The sequence below is a fragment of the Barbatula barbatula genome (genome assembly GCF_947034865.1).
Source record: "Barbatula barbatula genome assembly, chromosome: 11".
Lineage (NCBI taxonomy): Eukaryota > Metazoa > Chordata > Actinopteri > Cypriniformes > Nemacheilidae > Barbatula > Barbatula barbatula.
The window spans coordinates 5,433,076-5,455,098 of NC_136774.1; the positions used below are offsets into that span (position 1 = coordinate 5,433,076).

The 22,023-nt window shown below is 40.0% G+C and overlaps 2 protein-coding genes across 10 annotated transcripts; one reads left to right on the plus strand and one right to left on the minus strand.

Moving 5' to 3' along the window:
- Nucleotides 1-1,040: 1,040 nt before the first annotated feature.
- Nucleotides 1,041-7,371, minus strand: ido1 (indoleamine 2,3-dioxygenase 1). 9 transcript variants are annotated; one of them, XM_079466902.1, is made up of 10 exons: nt 7,115-7,371; nt 4,762-4,855; nt 4,322-4,441; nt 4,123-4,241; nt 3,477-3,491; nt 3,169-3,268; nt 2,845-2,962; nt 2,700-2,751; nt 2,475-2,623; nt 1,041-1,617 (listed from the first exon to the last, which is right to left on the minus strand). In XM_079466902.1, the coding sequence occupies exons 2-10, from the start codon at nt 4,825-4,827 to the stop codon at nt 1,175-1,177; spliced, it is 1,182 nt and encodes a 393-aa protein (XP_079323028.1). In that variant the 5' UTR covers nt 4,828-4,855; nt 7,115-7,371; the 3' UTR covers nt 1,041-1,174. The 9 variants fall into 9 exon arrangements, with proteins under 9 accessions (XP_079323028.1, XP_079323032.1, XP_079323029.1 ...); XM_079466906.1 differs by lacking the exons at nt 4,762-4,855; nt 7,115-7,371 and adding exons at nt 5,264-5,350; nt 6,214-6,415; XM_079466903.1 differs by lacking the exon at nt 3,477-3,491.
- A 7,084-nt stretch (nt 7,372-14,455) lies between these two features.
- rhobtb2a (Rho related BTB domain containing 2a) lies at nt 14,456-21,164 on the plus strand (the record flags this gene model as incomplete). Its single annotated transcript, XM_079466802.1, has 9 exons — nt 14,456-14,657; nt 14,841-14,944; nt 15,427-15,612; nt 15,804-16,759; nt 18,560-18,678; nt 18,992-19,142; nt 19,386-19,474; nt 19,561-19,666; nt 20,956-21,164. The coding sequence occupies exons 1-9, from the start codon at nt 14,466-14,468 to the stop codon at nt 21,162-21,164; spliced, it is 2,112 nt and encodes a 703-aa protein (XP_079322928.1). The 5' UTR covers nt 14,456-14,465.
- Nucleotides 21,165-22,023: the final 859 nt, after the last annotated feature.

Sequence of the window (22,023 nt, forward strand, 5' to 3'; positions counted from 1 at the left end):
TTCTGTTTTTATTTTTTTTATAAAATAACTTTTTCAATCAATAGTCATTGCGACATTACAGCATTTAATATAACCAAAGATATTAATATTAACAAGATGCGCCACTGCCGTTACACTGAATGGCTAGGAATGCAACACTCAATATGGCCGCTCTGGCGAAGGAAGTCCCGTCTACCAGTAAAACGTGCCAATCGTCAATCAATGATGATTCTCTGGAGCTGGGCTCCTGTGACGAGCTTTCAAGCCTGTGCGCAGGTGAGGCAACATCGAAAAAGGTAATTTTTTGGCGCAAATTAAGCTTAGCAAAACCAAAGTTATGAGGGTCCATGCCATGTTGTTTAATTGTGATTTTTGCCAGCGATTGTATATAATATCTGCCTTCCCACCATCAAATAGATAAGATTGTGGACTTGCTATGAAATAAGCAGCTTCCTAGAGACCTTGTCGTGGCCTAATGGTTAGAGAGTCGGACTCGTGACCAGAAGGTTGCCGGTTTGATGGGCCGGCGTGTAACAACTGAGGTGCCATTTAGAAAGGCACCTTACCCCTACTTGCCCCCTGGGTGTACGTGTGTTCACGACTTGCTGTGCGTGTGTTAACTACTCTCTGGATGGGTCAAATGCAGAGGTCACATGTAAGGTACGGGTGGCCATATCTGACAAATAGATCACTTTCACTTGCATAAAAGTCACCAGGTGGAAGACTTTGGTAAGCTGACTTTGATATTACCTTAGGTTGCCATATTAAAGTTATAGTTCACCGTAAAATAAAAAATTACTCTGTTTTACTAACCCTTAAGTAAAGATTTGAGATGGTGATGGTTAGTTAAATTCCGTAGAAATGTAAACAGGTAGGCTAACATACAGCACAAGAAGGTAACTTCAGGTATGCTCTTGAGCCATTGTGACGAAACACGTCAGTAATTGAATTGTCTTCTCTTACTAGCATAATGCATAAAGGTACTTGTTTACCCATCAGATGTATGGATTACGTTTATGATGGATGGAAACTTGGCCTTTCATTGTCATTACAAAGATAGGAAGAGGCAGGATATTATTTAATGAAAGTATACACAAAATTGCATGAATATCAACAATAATCAACAGTGTGAATTATGACATTGTGAAGTTTGAGAATATGAAGGTTCTCTTTGAAATATCCGATTCTTTTTCCATCATATTTCAAGCTCAGATGTCGCCTTCTGTATCGTTGTCATTGACGGGTCCTGCTTCTCGCCAGCAAACTGTGAGATGAAGCCGTCTTTGGTTTTATCTCGTACTATCTTCAAAAAGCTCATAATCCCTGATCCTCCAGTGCCTCTTTCTTCCAGGGCTGTGGGAGCTTGCCCGATTGTGCCGAGCTCTTCGACCGACTCCCGCCCGCTAACGCGGTGCTGTTTGGCACGAGAGGCTGGTATCGTGACGTAACGAGTGACGATATTAATGTGATAATTCCGGAAGTCCACCAGACGAGATAAACACTGCTCAAATGCGTGTGTCAGGTGTTCATCTGCTTGCTGAAGCACAAACTTGCGCAGGGATGGACGACTGGATAGGTTCTCAATGAAATGCTTGTGAGAGGGGGGCATGTAGTCCCTCATTCTCTTCAGGAAGGCCCCTGATTCACAAAACCAAACATTCATCTCAATACAATGACAACTTGTTAATCATTTGCCAATGTAGGCCTATATTTTACCTTCAGGCCGTGTTTCTCCTTTTGAAGAAATGTCATTGTTTTGTTTTAGTAATGTTACTTCATTCATATATAAAGATATATATATATATATATATATATATATATATATATATATATATATATAAAAGGCCGGTTTCATAGACAAGGCTTAGCCTAAGCCAGCGTATTAAAAAAACATCACTGATGTTCCTCTTGAAACATGACATATGTCAGGGCAAGTTATTTTCAGTTAAAATTCATTTTAGCCTGGGACTAGTCTTAAGCCTTGTCTTTTGAAATGTTTTATATATAGTCCTAAATCAGATTATGTTGAAAAGGCTTCCGACATTTACAAAGATCACAAGAAGGATGCAGAAATTCTGTGGTCTAGATCTAAATGCTCCAGATCTTCCAGATGTAATAAATAAATTTGTATTCATTCTCAGAAAACTGTGCCATTTGTGTCCTATTCGTGTCGCCATGAGTGATATATTAAACATGATACTCAAGTCACTTGATAGTAGTACTGCATAGTGCAAAGTAACGCATTTAATTAAAATAAGTATTTCTTTTGTTTTCAAGGAAAATATCTGAATAAAATATCTGAATCGATATTAATAATGATAACCGTTTGTAATTCAAACTGTTGTCTATTCAGTTTTTTGTATAACTTTCATCAAGCAGAAATAGCACAGAAACACCTACAGTCATGAATCTTGCATAAAGTATTTCTCTATTATTATATTATTACAATAACAGACTGAAGTAGCCAGGAGGGCATGTACTGGGGGTTTTCTTACCGCTGTCACCTTCATGTTTGACTCCCATCAATTCATCAAAGCAGTGAAGGGTGCTGCTCTGGGCCGCACTTCCCCCCGAATACTCCATTGCCTTCTCCTGAACTCCTTCATACACTAGACCTTCTGCCATCGAAGGGTTATCTTTCCATCTGGCACATGCATACACATACAAAAAGTAGAGCGAAATCATAGGCATAGGGAAAGCTGCAAAAGCTATACGCTTACCCGGAGAGATAGATCCTCAAAAGCCCATAGAATATGGAGGGATCTACGTAATCTGAAGCAGAACAATGTCAGATGCCGCCGATAAAGTATTAAAGATGCCTGAATGAATGCATTCATGAGTTCATTTGTCATTTGAAAGTATTACCGTGCATTAGTTTAAGGGCCTGCTTCATGCTGTCTATGGCCTGACCTACAACGTTCAGAGATTTGGTGACCATAGCAACATTATTACAATGGACACCGCTGATGACTTCGGGAATTGCCTGCAAAACAGAAATCTTGTTTTCAAGATATTGAATCTTTTGGGGACAGAAAATAAGACGGCAATGCCATGATACCCTATCCAGTGCTCCGTCTGTTGTTCTAATAACAGTGCATCGATATTATTTAGTATCATGGTTTCCACTGTGTATCTTGGTGAACTGTCTGTAAACGGTGGCGCTTAGAAAATCATTTAAAGGTGTCACACCTTTAGACCGGGGACAGCTGCCAACTCCACCAGCAGTGTAACCAGAAAAAAGCCTCGAACGGTCTCGCCTCCAGGCAATGTTATTAACAACTCCAAGTTGCTAGAGGCAGAAACAGTTAGAACTTAAGGTTAAGATTGCACCAGATGTAGTCATTTAATGTGTTATCACGATGCTGCAGAAAGGATACGAATACACATTGAGCCTATTTGCATTTTCTACATTGTTCGTAATGAGATGGCTCCCTCTGCTGGTTCTTGTTATAAATAACATTTGGAGAGCATTTCTGTTAATTCTACAAAAGACTTACTCCATAGCAAAGGGCCTGGTAACAATCAGCATCCAATTGGGCATGAAAGACAAATAAACAGGGAATAGTTATCAGGCGGGGTAGTTTTCGTAACTTTTTGAGCCAATAGTCCAAGTACACAAATGCTTTTTAGGCTGTTTCAAAGCCATTGTGAATTTTTTTTTGTAAATTCAATATTCTGAAATTGCAATATTACCACCCTGACATACACCAAGGCACGTTTCACCTACAGAGTGGATTTTGATTTGAAAGGTTATGCAGCCAGGTGATATACTTTTTATGAGAAATGTTGTCAGGATAGGGCCAGGTCTATGGGTTTCACAGTACAGTATCTGCTGTCATTTTATAAAGATCATTGGTTAAACGTATACGTTTGTATTTGTTAACATTAGTAAATGCATTAGCTAACACGAACTAACTGTATAATACGTCTAGCTAATGCATTAACTTGTTATGCTATTATGTTAACAAATACAACCGTACTGTAAACTGTTACCAAACGATTAACGTTGAATCACATAAGGTCACTTAAACGAAAAATCATTAATATTGGGGTAAACTATTACAAAGATCAAAGATCAGACAGAAGTGGATGACAAATTAGATTGAAATATGCAAATGAGCCTCTATTTCATGGTAAGTTTACCCATCTGGGTTTGTTTTCTTCCAGTTGGCAAGGACTGTATCAGCGTGGGAGAGAATTGGGGGTAGACCCAGTCTCTGGGACACTTCCCATAATGGCACAGCCAAATTTCGTGGAAGGACCTAAAAGAGTTCAAGACAAACATTAGCTTAAACGTAAGTGTAACTGGGTCTTCAAATGATGAAAGAACTAAAATATATACTTTTACGGTTTCTCTCTCTCCCTCCTGCCATATGTAACCCATAGTCAATGTACTCAAAGCGAGATGAGCCAAACGCAGCTCACGGTGACTCTGCAACAGATGGGTCTCCAGCAAAGGCATCTGGGACAAGACATGTCCATTCTATCAACTAATGAAAAACTACACTGAAAGAAATGCAGCTTTTTGTCGTATTTTAAAAAGATTCTATAAAATAACCTTTTTTACAGTGTATTCATATCTGAATTACTAGGCAAAACATTTTTTCATAAGTCGATTAGGCAGAAAAGTATGTAAAATGTTGAATACCATATTATATAGAATATTATCAAGGACAGCCTGAAGTGAACAAGCAAAATGTTTTTTTGTGTTCTTCATAAGTGTAGCACTTGTCAGTTTAGCGCTTGTCAATATTTAGAGAAGCATGCAATGTACTATCGTACGTTATGAACTCTGAGCCGCAAGGAATGGGATGAGATGAGTTCAGGGACATTTTTAGCAATGTCCATCCAGGGTATGAAGTACTCTGGCACAGGGCTGGACTGGTAATCTGGCATACCGGGCAAATGCCCGGTGGGCCGACGCACTTGGGGGCCGGTTAATATAAAATTATTTTTTTTTATTTGCCAACGACCGGCCCATAAAGCAGGGACAGCGGCCCATTGGTTCATTATCCAGACTGACACTGGGCTGGCCCAATCATCTCTTATGGTTAGGGCTCCACCCCTCCCCCTCGGTTTCCTGTGTCAAATGCAGCCAGTCAGTGGGTCAGAGCCAGAAATCTCTGGACTTAGGATGGAGAAACAAAAGCGCAAGGGCAAGGGGGGTGCGGAGAAGTTGCGGGCCAAACAAATACAAATTCTAGAGGTTGATGCCTCAACATGTGCAAAAATAACCGACATGTTAAGTGCTGTAGCTTCAATTTCCAAGCCTATAGTAGCTTACCTGACGAAATTTTGCAAAAACAGGTGAACATAGCACATGGAGGAGAGGTGACTAGCCATGGCGGCACCCAGGCAGAGGAGTAGGTGTCTGATAGTAAAGTCAAGGAGAGACAGAGTGAGTAGGAGAGTGTACTTGAAACTGTAAGCAGTGTTGGGCAGTAGCGTCGCTACAAGCAGTGACGCTACTAGCTTAACTACATTTTTCAGTAGCGTGGTGGTAACGTCGCTGTTTTCTGAATCAAATAGCTTTTCCGTAGCGAAACTCTTTTGTTGATCAAGTAGTGCGGTAGCGTCCACACAAGCTAACGTTACATATTACCAAACATTTCTGAAGAACAAGCTCATATCGGAAACACAACAGCTAAGGATCACCGATCCTGGTCAAGTAAGTGACGCCACCACCATACAGGGACTGGCCGGTGACTTCTGCGTGTTTTACGGTAAACAGCTTTTTGGTGCATTACTGCCACCTTCTGCTCCGGACGGTGACATCACAGTGTGTGGGCCTGGTTGGGCCACTACGAAGATGATGATTTACCTAAATTAATGAATATTATAGTAAGACAACATGATCGTTGTCGCTATTATAATGTCTGTCAGATTGTCACCTACTGCACTAGCCACTCAGTCAGCTAAAGTCAAATAACACAGCATAAGCTATTTTGCATTGTTTTTGTAGCTAGGTTAGCAGAGTTAACTTATTCAATTGCAACTTCGGCTGATTATTCTAATGTTAACTAGCTTTTATAACATGGAGCACATTGTAATTGACAGAGTTGCAGAGAAGAGCAAGCTACTGAGGAAACTGCTGTTATTGTAAGGTGGGTTGAGATTATTGATATTATTATAAAAATATTCATAATATTGTAGACTGAAATGTGACTCGTTATTCCCCCTCTCTCTCTCTCTCTCTCTCTCTCTCTCTCTCTCTCTATCTCAGGATGCCCTTACGTTTGTAGTTCGTTGTCTTTGATGTTCAGAGCACCATGGAGCCATTTCCACTAAGTAAGTATAAAATATGTGCAACCATCTCTCTACATTGTTATATATTAAAGATACTTGTATGGGGATCATTTTTCTCATTCAGTTATCATTCTCGTCTCTCTCTCTCTCCATGGCACTTAGTTCTCAGCTTTGTAGGGGTTTTGGGGAATGGAAAAGTAGATATGCATATCTACAGGGACCGCAAGGATGGGGTACTGGTTGGTTGTGTCCGACCGATTGTGGTGGGCCGGTCTGAGCAAAAATGCCAGGGCCCTTTTTTTATCCCAGTCCAGCCCTGCTCTGGCAGGTCTGTCTGAAACACAGAAAAGAATCAAGTTTTGGTAGGTAGTTTAAATTCATGCAAACCTTCAAGCAACTATTGCTAGTAGTAAACAAAATATATATATATATATATATATGGCGCCTTTTATCTTTTATCAGGCATTTAGCCTGATCTTGTAGAAACGAAAGAAATGTCTTTAGAATGAAAGGTTTTCTATTAACTTTAACATAAAAGCAAATATAGTAGATAAAGGTCACGTGGAAAGCAAACAGTGTCAAAGTCTAATGTTTCAAATGTACCACCAAATGAGTCTCGCAGCACATCTTAACATGATGAATAAAAATGACTAGTCACAGTGAATAGGACTTTCGCATTGCACGTAATGATTAATGTCGGTTAGCATGAGACTCAACAGGGACACAATAGTTCCTTTATCATAAATGAGCTATTTCCTAATAAAGCTAAAGCAACTAGCAACCTTGTTATTAACATCACAAAAGTGTTGTACATTATATATACATACTACAACCGAGCACAACGCTAATTATTAGAGTGTTGCTAAAAAAAAGTTAAGAGTTTATGCACCTACCAGCGGCTCAGGAAGAATAAACCCACAGTCTTCATTGACATGAAACTGTTCCAAAGGCAATAGTGCTTCTACATTTGTCACGGCGGTGCCCATAGTGTTTATACTGATTGTCTGCTTAAACTATTAACTTTCACTACCAGGTAACAAGACCTTGCTCTCCCTCTCTCTCCCTCTCTCTCCCTCGCTCTCCCTTTCTCTCCCTCGCTCTCCCTCTCTCTCCCCCTAGCTCTCACTCTCTCCCTCTCTCTCCCTCGCTCTCCCTCTCTCTCCCCCTAGCTCTCACTTTCTCCCTCTCTCTCCCTCTCTATCCCTCTCTCTCCCTCTCTCGCCCTCACTCTCCCTCTCTCTCCCTCTCTCGCCCTCACTCTCCCTCTCTCTCCCTCTCTCTCCCTCTCTCTCCCTCGCTCTCCCTCTCTCTCCCCCTAGCTCTCACTCTCTCCCTCTCTCTACCTCTCTCGCCGTCACTCTCCCTCTCTCGCCCTCGCTCTCCCTCTCTCTCCCCCTAGCTCTCACTCTCTCCCTCTCTCTCCCTCTCTGTCCCTCTCTCTCCCTCTCTCGCCCTCACTCTCCCTCTCTCTCCCTCGCTCTCCCTCTCTCTCCCCCTAGCTCTCACTTTCTCCCTTTCTCTCCCTCTCTATCCCTCTCTCTCCCTCTCTCGCCCTCACTCTCCCTCTCTCTCCCTCTCTCGCCCTCACTCTCCCTCTCTCTCCCTCGCTCTCCCTCTCTCTCCCCCTAGCTCTCACTCTCTCCCTCTCTCTACCTCTCTCGCCGTCACTCTCCCTCTCTCGCCCTCGCTCTCCCTCTCTCTCCCCCTAGCTCTCACTCTCTCCCTCTCTCTCCCTCGCTCTCCCTCTCTCTCCCCCTAGCTCTCACTTTCTCCCTCTCTCTCCCTCTCTATCCCTCTCTCTCCCTCTCTCGCCCTCACTCAGTAGGTACAATGTAGGTACAATGTAATGGTACTCTGAGGTGCCCCAGAACTGTTTGTGTTCCTAAATTCTTCAAAATATCTCAATGAATATGCAATATTTTTCTCCTATGGTAGTGGATGATGTCACAGAACTGAAAATTGCTAACATTCCTACAAATAGCTTTCTTTGTGTTTAACAGAACAAAGAAATTTGTATAGGTTTGAAACAACCCAAGATTTTATCTGTCTTCACAGTGCTGAGCATCATAACCAATCAGAAACAGCTAATGAGTGTAATGACCAATCAGAAGTTGAGATGAGTTCGCTCACAAAGAGCAGATGCGATCAGTCAGACCCATTTACGGTAATATGAATTTCATTTTATTGGTTTCTCTCAAATTCTATCTATGGGTTGGTTCAAATCAAAATGTATACATTTCAACAAACCACCATTATTGTGATCAGTGTTTGCTTTAGTTGGGTTCTTGACTCTTGTATTTTAATAAAAGGTTCAGACTGTTTGACATTTGCTGAGGCAATGAAAACTAAGATCCGTCAGGATCAAGATTAAAACAGTGGTATTAAAACACTAAAAAGGTTGAATCAATTACAAATGAAGAATCAGTGTATGAATCTCCACAATGGTGACAAACAACAAAAGGCTTCATGCTGCAATGCATGCTGGGTAACATCATAATACAAAACTCATTCATGCATTGAAGTTGATCTGTTTATCTGAATTAGTTTGATGATTGTCACCGTTATTGAGGTTTGTATCTGTGTTGATGTCTAAGTGTGTCGAAACAAATATTTGTTTATTTTATCACAGTATCTTTGCATTTGTGAATAAGAACATTCAAATCAGTCATAAAAGATCAACTTACACATTATTTAATAACTTCTTATCTTTAGCAAAGCTTGATAAATATCACAAAAACATAACTTTAAATTATATCTTCTTTTCTTAATGCATGAGCGTTCTGATCGAAACACTATTGTGATCACTTAAAGCGAATAGAGAGAATTAATTTAACCAAAGTCATGGATCAAAAGCCCAACTAAAGCAAACAATGATCACAATAATGGTGTTTTGTTGAAATGTGTATATTTTGATTTGAACCAAGCCATAGATATAATTTGAGAAAAACTAATTAAATTGCTTATAACAAGTTATCTCTTAGGTAATTTTTTTTTAAGTTGGTCCAAACTTTCACTTTTTTAAGTGTATGCTCCTCTGACTCAAAATACACCTGCATCAGTCTTAAAGGGACTGTTCACTCAAAAAAGAAAAAATCATTTACTCACCCACAGATTGTTCCAAACCTGTATAAATGTCTTTGTTTCGCTAAACAAAAAGGAATGCATTTTAACCAAACAGATCTCAACCCCTGTTTACTGTCATATTGGGAAAGTATTTGTAAGAGATGTATTTGTTTTTGTCTTCATCATTTATGTTTAATGTATAACTTGCACTTTAATTTACATTCATTAATAAAATACACTAATCTTACATGATGTTATATTTGTGTAAATATGGCACATTTGATCGTGATTTTGTTGATGTTGATAACATGTTTGTCAACATTCTTATTGGTTGAAATAAATGATTAAATATAAGTATTTGAAGACAATGCACATTTCTGCTTTACCCACGCGATACATGAAATCAAGAAAGGTACCAGAGATGCATTTCTCTATTCTAAATTCTATTGTAGTTCCTTTCATCTAAATCTTTTAAAGATGGGAACTCTGGTTAACATTTCAGTAATGTTTTACACACAGCTTGTCATACGTGCCCCGGAGTCAGACAATTTCTACGTTCATTTTTCTATCTTTTATAATTTTTCTATTTGCGCTGGTCAATTATTTGTTAAAAAAAGAATTTGGTGGGGCTCGGGGGCCGCTGCTGAAACTTTGAGTGGCTCTTCTCCTAACATACGTGATCTCGCTCCAAACGTTTGATAAAACCTCACAGCACTGATTTAGCATTTTCTGCTTTTGTTTCCAAAAAATAAATAGCATTTTTCCATCAAATCTAAGTGAATTATTCTTTCCGTAAGTCTCTAATGTACACATATAGCCCCTGCCCTGTGCACGTATAATAGTCAATGTAACACACAATTCACCATTGCATCCTAAAACTCATTGCTTTTACAAATATCATTGCTCAGATGTATTCAGTGAATGGGGGCTGTTCTGCTGGCGTGCGTACTGTACAGTGAATAGGGAGTACTGCAGTCCCTGAGTCAATGTGCCTGTGTTACAGTGAATGGGAGGTACTGCTGGGTTGGTGTGCCTGTGTTGTACAGTTGGTACGGTAACTGTGGAAACATCAAGAGCAGACTGTCCGGCCTCGCTGCCTGGCAGCTCCACAGCCGAAAACCAAGCTCTTCTCTGATGGCGTTTGGGGACCCAAGAACGATTTTCTTTGACGGCTCCGATTCTACGCCGTATATTTTTGACAGGAAAATGAAGTTCAGATACGGCTCTCCTCAGTCTCAAGCAGCATCCGACGGATCTGCCTCTCTTCTGTCGCTTCCCCATATCGGCCAGGCCGATGCAGCACTTTCCTCTGATGCGGTAAGACCAGCCTCCGCTTTATGACTTAAAGGGATTTCATCAGGAACGTATTCAGTTGCAGTTATTCATTGACATTTGAAGCTTCATTTCTCAAGGAGACATCTGCGGTTACGTAAGAGCGTCACTGAACGTCAGGAGCGGCGAATGAACCGTATTTCAATCCGAGATACGCGGCGCGCTTTGCTGTACGCAGGGAACATTCGCAGATCTGTATGAGTTCTGTTATATAAGCAATACGTCTCTTTATGGAGTGTATGATCCGCCGTATTTATATGATAAGGCCGAACAGGTCAGTAATTTTATTTGATTCACACATGATTCGGTCTCTGGTAGGCTAATAAAAAAACGAACCAGGATATACAATAAGTAGGATGTAGCCTTTTTCATCTTAATCTTATTCTCCATAAATAATTAAACATGTGATATAGCAAAGGAAATCCAGTCAATGCTGAAGACTACACATTTCACATTGCATCAGCGTTAAATCAATTTAGAAAAAGATAAAGGCTTTTATGAAAAATGTACCTGGAATAACTAAACATTGTTCCAGCAGTGATGCAGGCGGCGGGTTTGCGGTAACGAAATTCGCGCACTCAAGCAAAACGAATCCTCTGCCTTCACGAGATGCATTAAAACCCGTTAAAAGCGTTGAAAATGTCGCTTTTAGCATCTTGCTATCAAAAAACAAGTCGCATTGCCTGCGGAGACAAAGCTGATGCTCTTACCCAAAAGTGACTTGAATTTTAAACTTATGAGCTCAAGCTGACCTAAAGGCTTTATTGAACATTTTGCTTACTACAGTATCTTATCAGAGTCTTCTTTGAAAGGTAGAAACACTCCTTCCTCATTGCAAATGAAATAGCTTTGTTTTATTAGATATGATTATACAGTATGCCAAAATAAAATTGAGAAAATAATACAATCGTTGTGTCAAATAGGCTATACTGTTCAGTGACAGGAAGGAATTGAGCTTCAAAACACACAGATTTAAAACGGGTGTGTTTTGAAATGTTGTATGAAGTGGCTTGTATGGATGAGGAGTAAATTCCGTTTCCTTGGAAACCAGGGACTGGGTTGCCATAACCATCCACCTCCATTACAAGACACAAGGAGGTAATCATGTTTATTATTACATAGGCTTGCGTTTGATGCGTATTAAAGTGATACATGAATTTGAACACTTTGCATCCTGCCTCATTACCGAGAAACATAGCTTATGACATCTTGGTAGGCCAAGGATTGCGTTTAAATGCGCTTGTGATGGAGTCAATATTCCAGTCATGTGATTCAGTCTGTTCTCTGCGAGTTGATAGCTTTATCTGTCAAACACCTACTGATAAACATTGATGGGCTGCTGAGCTGCTTGCTTAACTTAAATTGACCCATATAGGCTATGTAGCCAAGTGGCACATACCTATACCGATCCAAAACGGTTTATAAATGGACTATACGGTGTGCAAAATAAGACCTAGGACTACCTATAGGTTACTGATTTAGGCTTATTATAAAATGATTACTGTATACTATGTGTTACGGATGAACATACATACATTAGATTGTTATATATTTTCAAGCAGATATGTATTTACCAGAACAATCAACAAAGATTATTAGATATCATTTTTAAAGATTGCGTGATTATAGGAATGGGTACTATTTCGAGTATAGCAAATACAGTCAAACCGGAAGACCCTGGAAAAGTTCAGTATTTGACTTATAAGACGCACTTAAAAAGGAAATGCATGGCTGTTATTGCATTAAAAAACTAAATGTGAAACCATACAGCAGTTATATTAAGTTAACATAGAACGTGCACACCATTCAAACGCAACAAAATGGGTTAAAATGATAAAATATTAGATTTGGGGAAGAATACAAAAAATAAGTTGACACTTGGACATTTAACATCTGCATATAAAGCTATTTAAAGCCTGCGCATGGAGATCATTTCCCTCTCTATAGTGCGTACACAGTCTGTCTCTATAAACATTAATATTATTGCTGCTAGCAGCCAGAGTCATAACATTAATTTTCTACTGAAAATGCAGTGCTGGTAAAAGAGTCTGATGGGACACATCCGTTACACAGTGAATTTAGAGAAAATGGCAACATCTCACACCTGCTGCACTTTATCATCAGCATCTGCTCCTCTGTTACCCGATCTGCTGTTTTGGCTTTTGTGATGTCATCCACCCTCTCGGACGGTGTTGGTAATTACACAAAACTAGCTGGTTGCATCCAGACTATAAACGGCAACTGTTTGCTCTGTAGTAAAAAGTAAATCAAGCATATAAATAATTAAATATGATGTACTGCCTACCAGTCTTAAGGCTAAAATACACTTACAAGACTTTTGCCCAGATTTTCAGTCTGGACTGCCAGTCTGCAGATTTGATCAGTTAGTGTGTTTCTATCTGAAGCTTTTAAGAAATCTGCAAGTGTATGTCTAGTTTAAAAGCTGCCATTAGTTGAAAGACCTTTCGGAAAGATTTGGTGGAACCAGTGAATCAAGGTTTGTGTTTTATTTCGGAAAGTTCGTATCTGAAACAAAGCCCTCTAGGGGACCTGTTTACCCCTTGTAGGAGGTCTCTCTCATACGCACACAAACAGACTTTCAGTGTTTGCATGCCAGATTAAGACTTTATGTAACCTGAAACCTACCCCTTAAACCTGTAAAGGATTAAATGCATAACATATTTCTCTGTTCTTTACTTTTTGAATGACCCGGTATTTGGGGGGATGTTTTCTGTATATTTCTTTTGTATAGCTTGGTTTAGTCCATACACACTTACACCCAGCTCAGTCTTAAATTGTATTATTTGTTGTTGGAGTCAATATGGAGACAGTAGGGGGGAATAAGTCTATTGATCCCATGTGTTGCCCATTCTGAGATTGCTCAATATGCTGAACCAGCTCTGTTTAAAGAGGTCAGCGCAGTTGGGAGACTTGGGTCAAACAAAATGCTAGGATGATGGAAAATTTGCAGGGATGAGGTTGCAGTATATTTTTTATGCACAGCTGTTTAGATGGTAGGATGATTTTTTGGATGACAAATCACTTTCTGATTTAGTCAAATGCATTATAGAGCTGGAAGCTTGAAAGAGCTTAAATAAAATACATTTATCAGGGCTGTGCGATATTGAAGCAAAATTTGATAAGTGTATCAACTCCATCGTTGCCAGCCACGCATCAGCACCTTCTCCTGGCCATTCCCGTTACCATTTCACCGAACGTCTGACATCACGGACAACACTCCCCATAATCCCTTGCACTTGATTACCCCATGATTGCACTACACCTTACCTCAGCCCCAGAACGCTATATATGCCCTGTCTTGTTATTTTATTTGTCATCAAGTCAAGTTGTATTGTGATTTGGATGTATAACTCATCTGTGGATGTTATCTGTTGTTTGTTTATTCACTTGTGGACAGTGGTGGAAAGACTACTGGACATTTGTACTTAAGTCCAAGTACTGTTACATTGCTAAAATTGTACAAGTAAAAGCACTGGTGTTAAAAAAGTAATTGAATAAAAGTAAAAATTACTCTTCAAAAACTACTCCTAGTACTTGTTACTCGATACATTTTGGGCAGTGTTATTTAATGAATAGAGATTATTAATAAATAAAATTTGGAGATTTTTAAAGAAAATATAGCTACTTTTATTTAGCTAGCGTGGTCTACGTCATCCAAAGTGGTCTATACTGTAGATAACTTTTAGAATTTTCAAATAATTCAGTTGTTGCTTGCAAACCATTGCGATATGCTAATTTGTGATATTTCTATTATTTTGTTTTCTTGCGCAGCCCTAATATTTATGATTCTTGCATTTATATTTGTTTGTTAAAGGCCTCATTTTATGGATTCTGACATGGACTATGAAAGGCCAAATGTCGAGACTATCAAGTGTGTGGTGGTTGGGGACAACGCAGTTGGAAAGACCCGGCTCATCTGTGCTCGGGCATGCAACGCCACCCTCACACAGTATCAGTTGCTGGCCACACATGTGCCCACTGTCTGGGCAATAGATCAGTACAGAGTCTGTCAGGAGGTGAGCAATAGCTGGTCTTTTTGGCGCCTACAGTAATTATTCAGTAGCATTTTAATACAATAATTTCTGCAATATTGCATATACATCATAGTACAATCTAAGAAAACTGAAGATAAAATGTTGAAAATGCACATGCAGTTTCTTGGGTAAATCTCCATGTTATAGGTGTGTCTATCCGTACAGGTTCTAGAGAGGTCCAGGGATGTCGTGGATGATGTCAGTGTGTCTTTGCGTCTTTGGGACACCTTTGGCGACCATCACAAGGACCGTCGTTTTGCGTATGGCAGGTAAACTTGTAATTTAGGGAGTAAAAACACAGAAATTATTTCAGTTATGAAGTACAGCATATATTTTTAATTGAGGTTTTTGTCAAATGTTTTTAGTATGCTTACTTTTAATGTGTTGTTCTTTAACATAAGGACATTTGTATGACATTGACTTTGTATCTCCACAATTGATGATTGCTATAAATCATTGCTATTATCACCCTATATGTTTGCCATCGTAATTTTCAAATATTTAACCAATAAAAGTATTAAAATGTACAGTTTTTTTTCTTTTCCTAAACACCAAATCTCCTTTCCTGAAAAATCTTGACTTTTGAAATTGCCTTCTTTATTATCTTGGCAAATCTGATACCACAGTATCACAAAAAAAATTCCCTTTCATAGAAACTTATGAAGTTAAAATTGTAACTATTTAAATGCAATTGTCTGAAAGAGTGTCTACTTACTGCATTGAAATGTAATTTTCTCTGGGTTGGTAACAGGTCTGACGTGGTGGTATTGTGTTTTTCCATTGCAAACCCAAACTCCCTTTACCACGTGAGGACCATGTGGTACCCAGAAATCAAGCATTTCTGTCCCAGAGCTCCTGTTATCCTTGTGGGCTGCCAACTAGACCTGCGATATGCTGACTTGGAGGCTGTGAACAGAGCTCGCCGTCCACTGGCCAGGTATTATTAATTTCTAAAAAGAATATTCCTCCCAAATAAACCTGCCATATTTGAATGGCTATGAATGATAATGAATTAAAAGTAGTGCTGGGGACAATTTTGTAACAATTCCTGACATAAAGCTATCAAATGCCAAGATTTTTTTGCGTAAACAATTCCTTAAATGTCCTCCATTTTCTATTTTATTTCAGACCCATTAAATCGAATGAAATACTGGCCCCAGAGAAAGGCCGTGAGGTGGCGAAGGAGCTAGGCATTCCCTATTATGAGACCAGCGTTGTTGCACAGTTTGGGGTTAAGGACGTTTTTGACAACGCTATACGTGCAGCCCTCATTTCCCGCCGTCATCTGCAGTTCTGGAAGTCGCATTTACGAAATGTTCAAAGACCCCTCCTCCAAGCTCCCTTCCTTCCCCCCAAACCCCCTCCACCCATTATCACGGTCCCTCCCCCTCCGAGTAACATCGAAGAGCACCCCAGCCGCCTGTTGGAGGATCTACTTTGTGCTGACGTCATTTTAGTTCTCCAGGAACGTCAGAGGATCTTTGCTCACCGCATTAACCTCGCCACTGCCTCCTCTAAGTTCTACGACCTCTTCTTGACCGAACCTCGAGGCTCTGAGGAGAGCGTGCAGGAACGGGATAGACCTAGAGGTCCAACCCTTTCTGGACGTGATCTGTTTATGCGTGCTGCTAGTTTTGACGTTTGTGAGAGTAGCGACGATGGAGATAGAGTGAACTTGCGTGCATGCACCAGTGATGGAACTCTGAAGGGTGGAGATTGTGATCGCCGCGGTCGCCTGCTCCCCGCTTTGAGCCGTGCTTTCATCAGCATCCAAGAAGAGATGGTAGACGATCCTGTCACCTTCAACTCCCGACGGATGACTGTGGTGCACATGGACCCATCAATGCAGCCTGGTCCGTTTCGATCGGTGTTACGATACCTGTACACAGGTAAACTAGACGAGCACGAGAAGGAGTTGATGCAGGTGGCCCACATTGCAGAACTGCTGGAAGTGTTTGACCTGCGCATGATGGTGGCTAACATCCTGAACGATGAGGCCTTCATGAATCAGGAGATCACCAAGGCCTTTCATGTTAGACGCACCAATCGTGTGAAAGAATGCCTGGCAAAAGGGACCTTCTCTGGTAAGAGGCATGTAAAGTCTATGCTTTTCTTAAGTACTGTACGACCAAAGGTTTGTGACCACCAAACTGTTTAAAAGCCTGTTGAACATTAAAACCATGTGCGTTTAATATCGAGGAAATCCTTCCATAGATCTCTCTTTACCACTACTCTTCAAGTCAAGGGATCGGATACACCCAAAGGTGTTCTGTAAGGTTCAGGTTTGAGCAGTGTGCTGGTCAATTAATTTCTTTCACACCAGACTTTATAAATAATTTATTAATGCATCTCACATTTTACTCAGTGGCACACTTGGTATAGAAAAAGACCCTTCCCATAGGACCCTTTCCTACAAATAGTCATTTTACAGTTTTTGTTTTTGCTTTTCAAGGATAGAGAGTAGGGACCGAAAACAACAGTGGAGAAGAACAGGAAATGACTTCAGTCTAGGATTCAATATTTGCAAAGCCCCTGAGAAGAAGTGGCACTTCTACATCTACTCCTAACCTTCCCTAAACCTTAACTTTATAAATACAAATTAATTTAAGTCTTAAATACATTTTATTAAAAACAAATGCCTTTATGATCTGTAATATGTTACAAAAAGGTTTGAAACTTGAGTCGCTGCTTGAAATGGCGTCGTTCTTACACTTTCTATATTACAATCACATATTGGTGGGCAGAGCTAGTGGAGACAGTCTCTGCCATCGAGGCAGGCTTTTTGTACTCAGTGTAAAAAAAACACTCCGTGAAAAATCTCCAAAAACCACTGGTAAAGTTTTATATATTTTGTTAACGTGTGTACGTTTACTATCCCAGCCACCTTTTGAGGTCTGTGCTGGTTGGCAAGAACCTCACTGAACTCTATACAAAGCCCTTTTCTAAGAGAATAGTCAGTGTTTATGGATTGGCGTTTGGCTCTCTTTACTGGAAGGTGGGACTTCCTTTCGCCAAAGCGTCCATATTGAGCATTGCATAAAATGTAGGGCTCCATTTGTTAGAGGACTGTGAAAAAAAAGATTAGAGTAATTTAGCATATTAATGTGTTTAATACATGCCCGTTAGCCTGATAAACATGATCCAAAACTAGCCTTTATACTACTCCCTTATTATACAGGCCATTTCTGGTCTTTATTCATGCAGTCCACTCACTTTTCTGTTGTTTAATAGTTTTCCTTGTAAATCCATGCCCCTCCTTCCAGAAGACTGTCAGTCATTTTTGTTTATATACCTAAAGCAAACTGTATCTCAAATGTTACATTGGTTTAAGCAGAATGTTCTTTTTAAAAGTCATTCACCCTGAAGAGAAGTCCATATTTTGTCAGCTGGCTTTGTAAGGTTTCATAATCATGATCTGGTAGAATGAACCGCGGCGAATGTGTCATGTTTTTCAGCACTTGCTAAGTTTGAAGGACATCATGCTGTCTTCTAATGCTGACCCTGCTTTTCTGTCTACTAACATAAACAATGAGCATTTCTATTTATTTATACTCCCCTCAAGCAGTTTTAAAAGAAATAAAACACAGAAACATTTTATTTGAAATCGCATTGAATAGCAGTCACATCTGTTTGTTTTCCGATTTCACTTGAAAATCAGGATCTTTATAACAATATATTATCGGTAGCCATGGCCATTACTGGCCAGTTAACAATATTAATAATAAATCACTCATTTTCCATCTTGCCTGGTCATTAGCTTCCACTGAAAACTCCACTGATGGGCACAAAGTGGAGCGTGTTATGTGTTATGTGGTTATTTATTGATGATCAATATAAAAGTGGTTTGAAAAGCTACAGGAAATGTATTGTGTTCTCCTCTGAAGATGTGGTGTTCAGGTTGGACGATGGCACTATCATGGCCCATAAACCACTGCTTATCTCAAGCTGCGATTGGATGGCAGCCATGTTTGGTGGACCATTTGTGGAGAGTTGTACAAAAGAGGTACAGCACAGTCACAATATGTTAAAGACAATAACAGAGGGGAAAATAAATAAACATTTAAACAGATAAATTGCATACAAGTAGCAGGAAATGTTAAATTAGTTGAATTACTAGAAAGTCTATGAAGACCGTGATCGTTGAAGTTCCATTAAAGAAGTGTAATACACAACTTTGGTGCTTATGGTGTGGCCAAAATACTGTATACTTTTACCAGCATATTTTTATATTTATAACTGCTTCCAAATAGTGTTTTTGAATGTCAAAGTTTTATTAACGAACATTTTTGCTATTGCATGTGTTGCTGTTTTGTCAGGTGCTTTTTCCTAACACTACACGTAGCTGTATGCGTGCTGTGCTGGAGTATCTCTACACCGGCCGCTTTTGCTCGCGTTCAGATCTGGACGCCATGGAGCTGATTGTTCTTGCAAACCGTCTCTGTCTGCCTCACCTGGTGGCGCTGACAGGTACTGTACATGAGAAATTCCACAAAAACACACATTCTGTACTCAGTGTTCTGCACTTGCAGTTTGTAAATCAGATTTCTGACGGAGCGCAACTCTTTCTTAAAAAGTCTTGAAAAGCCAAGATAGACAGTTATTGTTCCTATTCACAATGCAACAACCAGAGACATTAGCCTGGCATGTATGTACAAAGCCCAACAATTGAATTTTCAATTGTATTTTATAGCTGTTGTTTGTCTGTTCTAGAGCTGTACACTGTGACAGTATTAACAGAGGCTGCCATGATGGGAGCTGATATTGATGGAGATGTTCTGCTCTACCTGGACATGGCACAGGTATGGGAAGTGAGGTAGCACCTGAGTAACGTGTATTCTTCCCTTTGTGTTCCCTCCCAATTTTTGTGATTTGTTGTCCCCATTAGTTCCACTGTGCTCATCAGTTGACTGATTGGTGCCTCCACCACATCTGCACCAACTACAATAGAGTCTGTCGCAAATTCCCTCGAGACATGAAAGCCAAATCAACAGGTATTTGCAAATTTGTTTTTATATAGAGATTTCATTCAACAATTACTAGTCTCATTCTAAAATAAAATAATATATTGAGACATAGGACCCTATCATACACCCAGCGTAATGCGACGCAAGGCGCACCGCAAGTCTTTTTCCTTGTTTCAGCTGGATCTCGTTTTCCCGTTGTGCCCATGGGCGTGTTGGCTAAAAATGAGGTGTGCTTAGGCGCATTGTTGGCGCGTTGCTATTTTGAGGAACTGAAAATAGACTACGCCATAGACCAACTAAAACCTAGTCTAAAGTAATGGCGCAAACATGTTTTTAGTTATTTAAAGAGGACATCAAAATCTGGCTTGTCCTGTAGATGGTCTGTTTGCGAGCTTTAACCTCAAGCACAAGTAGACGTGTTTCCTTTCTGGAGAATTGTCTGCTCTTCCGAATTCCGCTGTGTAAATAGCGAATCCGCCATGGCGCAAGCGTTCTTAAAGGGAATGGAAGACGACAAGCTGATTGTTTTAATGCATGTTACGCCCAAAAAACACCCATTACTCATTAAGAGAATCAGGACAACCCGTTTAGACCGTGCACCCATCCGCACAGACCGCTGAAAGCTGTGTGATTCACTGATATTGTGTTAGTGTGCGCATACCTCTAAAACATTTATATGAAACGTCCTTTGAAGTCCTGCTTGCATATGTCTCCTGGTCAATCTGCTTGTTTTATTATCCAACTTGGGTCCAATATAAAAAGCAAAAGTAACGCTTCTGTTATTAGTGTTATTTAATATAACCAGTCTGACGCCATTCAGTACGGTGTCATTTCCCTCGCCATAGTAGGAAAAAAATTGCGATCTCTAACAAAGATTGACGTTTGCACATGCACTAGCAGACCAAGGTTACACTTCGATCTATCTGCATTTTTAACTGATGAAGTGAAGCTGACTCCATTGTTACTGTTTATTGCTAAAAGCCAAACTTTATGAATACACGTGCACTGAGAGGGGCACCAACCAATCACAACAGCCTGAGAAGCTGAAGCTCACTGATATGGTATGTGTGGGACCTCTTTACACACACACACACACACACACACACACACACACAAAACTGCAATAGCATTACGCAGAGTCGTTCAGGAAAAGGTTCTTTCACTTTCGATATATCAAACAAAACAAGTAACGGTACTTAAAAAAAAATTGCAGCAGAGTATGATCCTCCCAAGATGGCGGCGTCAGTGCAACATGCAACATAGGGCGTGACGTCAGCGTCACATTGTCTATCTTGCTGTCTTATTTTATCTTTCAGAAAACCAAGAGTACTTTGAGAAACATCGCTGGCCTCCAGTGTGGTATCTAAAAGAAGAAGATCATTATCAGCGAGCTCGTAAGGAGCGCGAGAAGGAAGATTACTTGTACCAAAAGCGCCAGTGTAAACGCAAGTGGCTCTTTTGGAATCCGCCATCTTCACCTTCCTCCAATTCATCATCTTCTCCTGGTTCCTCTGCAGTCATCTGATTGGCTCTCAAGTGCAGACCCACCTAACAGTCTATAAAGTGGGATTTATTATAGGTTGACTTGGCGAAACTCTATGTGTTTCCTTTCCGCATTCTTCGTTGAGCAAAATAGCCAAGCCTTGCTTTCAGCTGCTGAGTAAGAAAAGCAAAAATGCAACTGGATAAGTAAGTTAAAGCCACACCTGGCACATGGGATTTTTACAGATGAAACCAGCTTTGGCATTCTTCAACCTCCAGTCCATCTGTAGCATAGAAAACCTTTTGTAGGCTCCACTCCTTCATAACGTGAAATACGAAGTGCTTTTTATCTCTAAATAACTAGATAGCAGGAACATTTTAGAGCAAACAATTGAAACACATGAATTCCTCAGTGTGGTGGCAATCTACAATCAAACCAATTCTACAGAGCGATGCTCACAAAATAGCAATGTTGGCTTCTACCTTTGCAAACTGCTGGTAAATGTTTTTTTCAATGGGTTGTTTAAAAGAACACACGGGGGTGCGACACCAATGAATTTGAATGCATAAGATCTAGAGGAATGTTTCGGGTTCAATATAACTTACAGTACGTTCTGTCGGCTAGATCTGACAAAACCATTGAAAGTAGTTTTGACTCAAAGTTCATAGGGACAGGTGGTCACTATTAAAATGCAAAACTGTTTCATACGTTAATTATTATGTGCTAACATCTAGGGATGGGTATCATTAAGATTTTATCGATATCGATAAAATTGTTACTGCTTGTCGATACCGGTGCTTATGAATACTGTTATCGATACTAAGCTGTATAATTTGATGCAAAAAGACATGATCTGAAAAGATGTTAAACAGTTTAAGTTTCTTTACTACAGGTGAGCTTT

Coding starts and splice junctions, on each gene's coding strand:
- ido1 (XM_079466899.1), bottom strand. CDS start 4,989: ATGAACCAATGGGCCGCTGTCCCTGCTTTATGGGCCGGTCGTTGGCAA. Junction 2,963..3,168: donor CAGCTGTCCCCGGTCTAAAG/GTGTGACACCTT, acceptor TCTGTTTTGCAG/GCAATTCCCGAAGTCATCAG. Junction 2,752..2,844: donor GGCCCTTAAACTAATGCACG/GTAATACTTTCA, acceptor GTTCTGCTTCAG/ATTACGTAGATCCCTCCATA.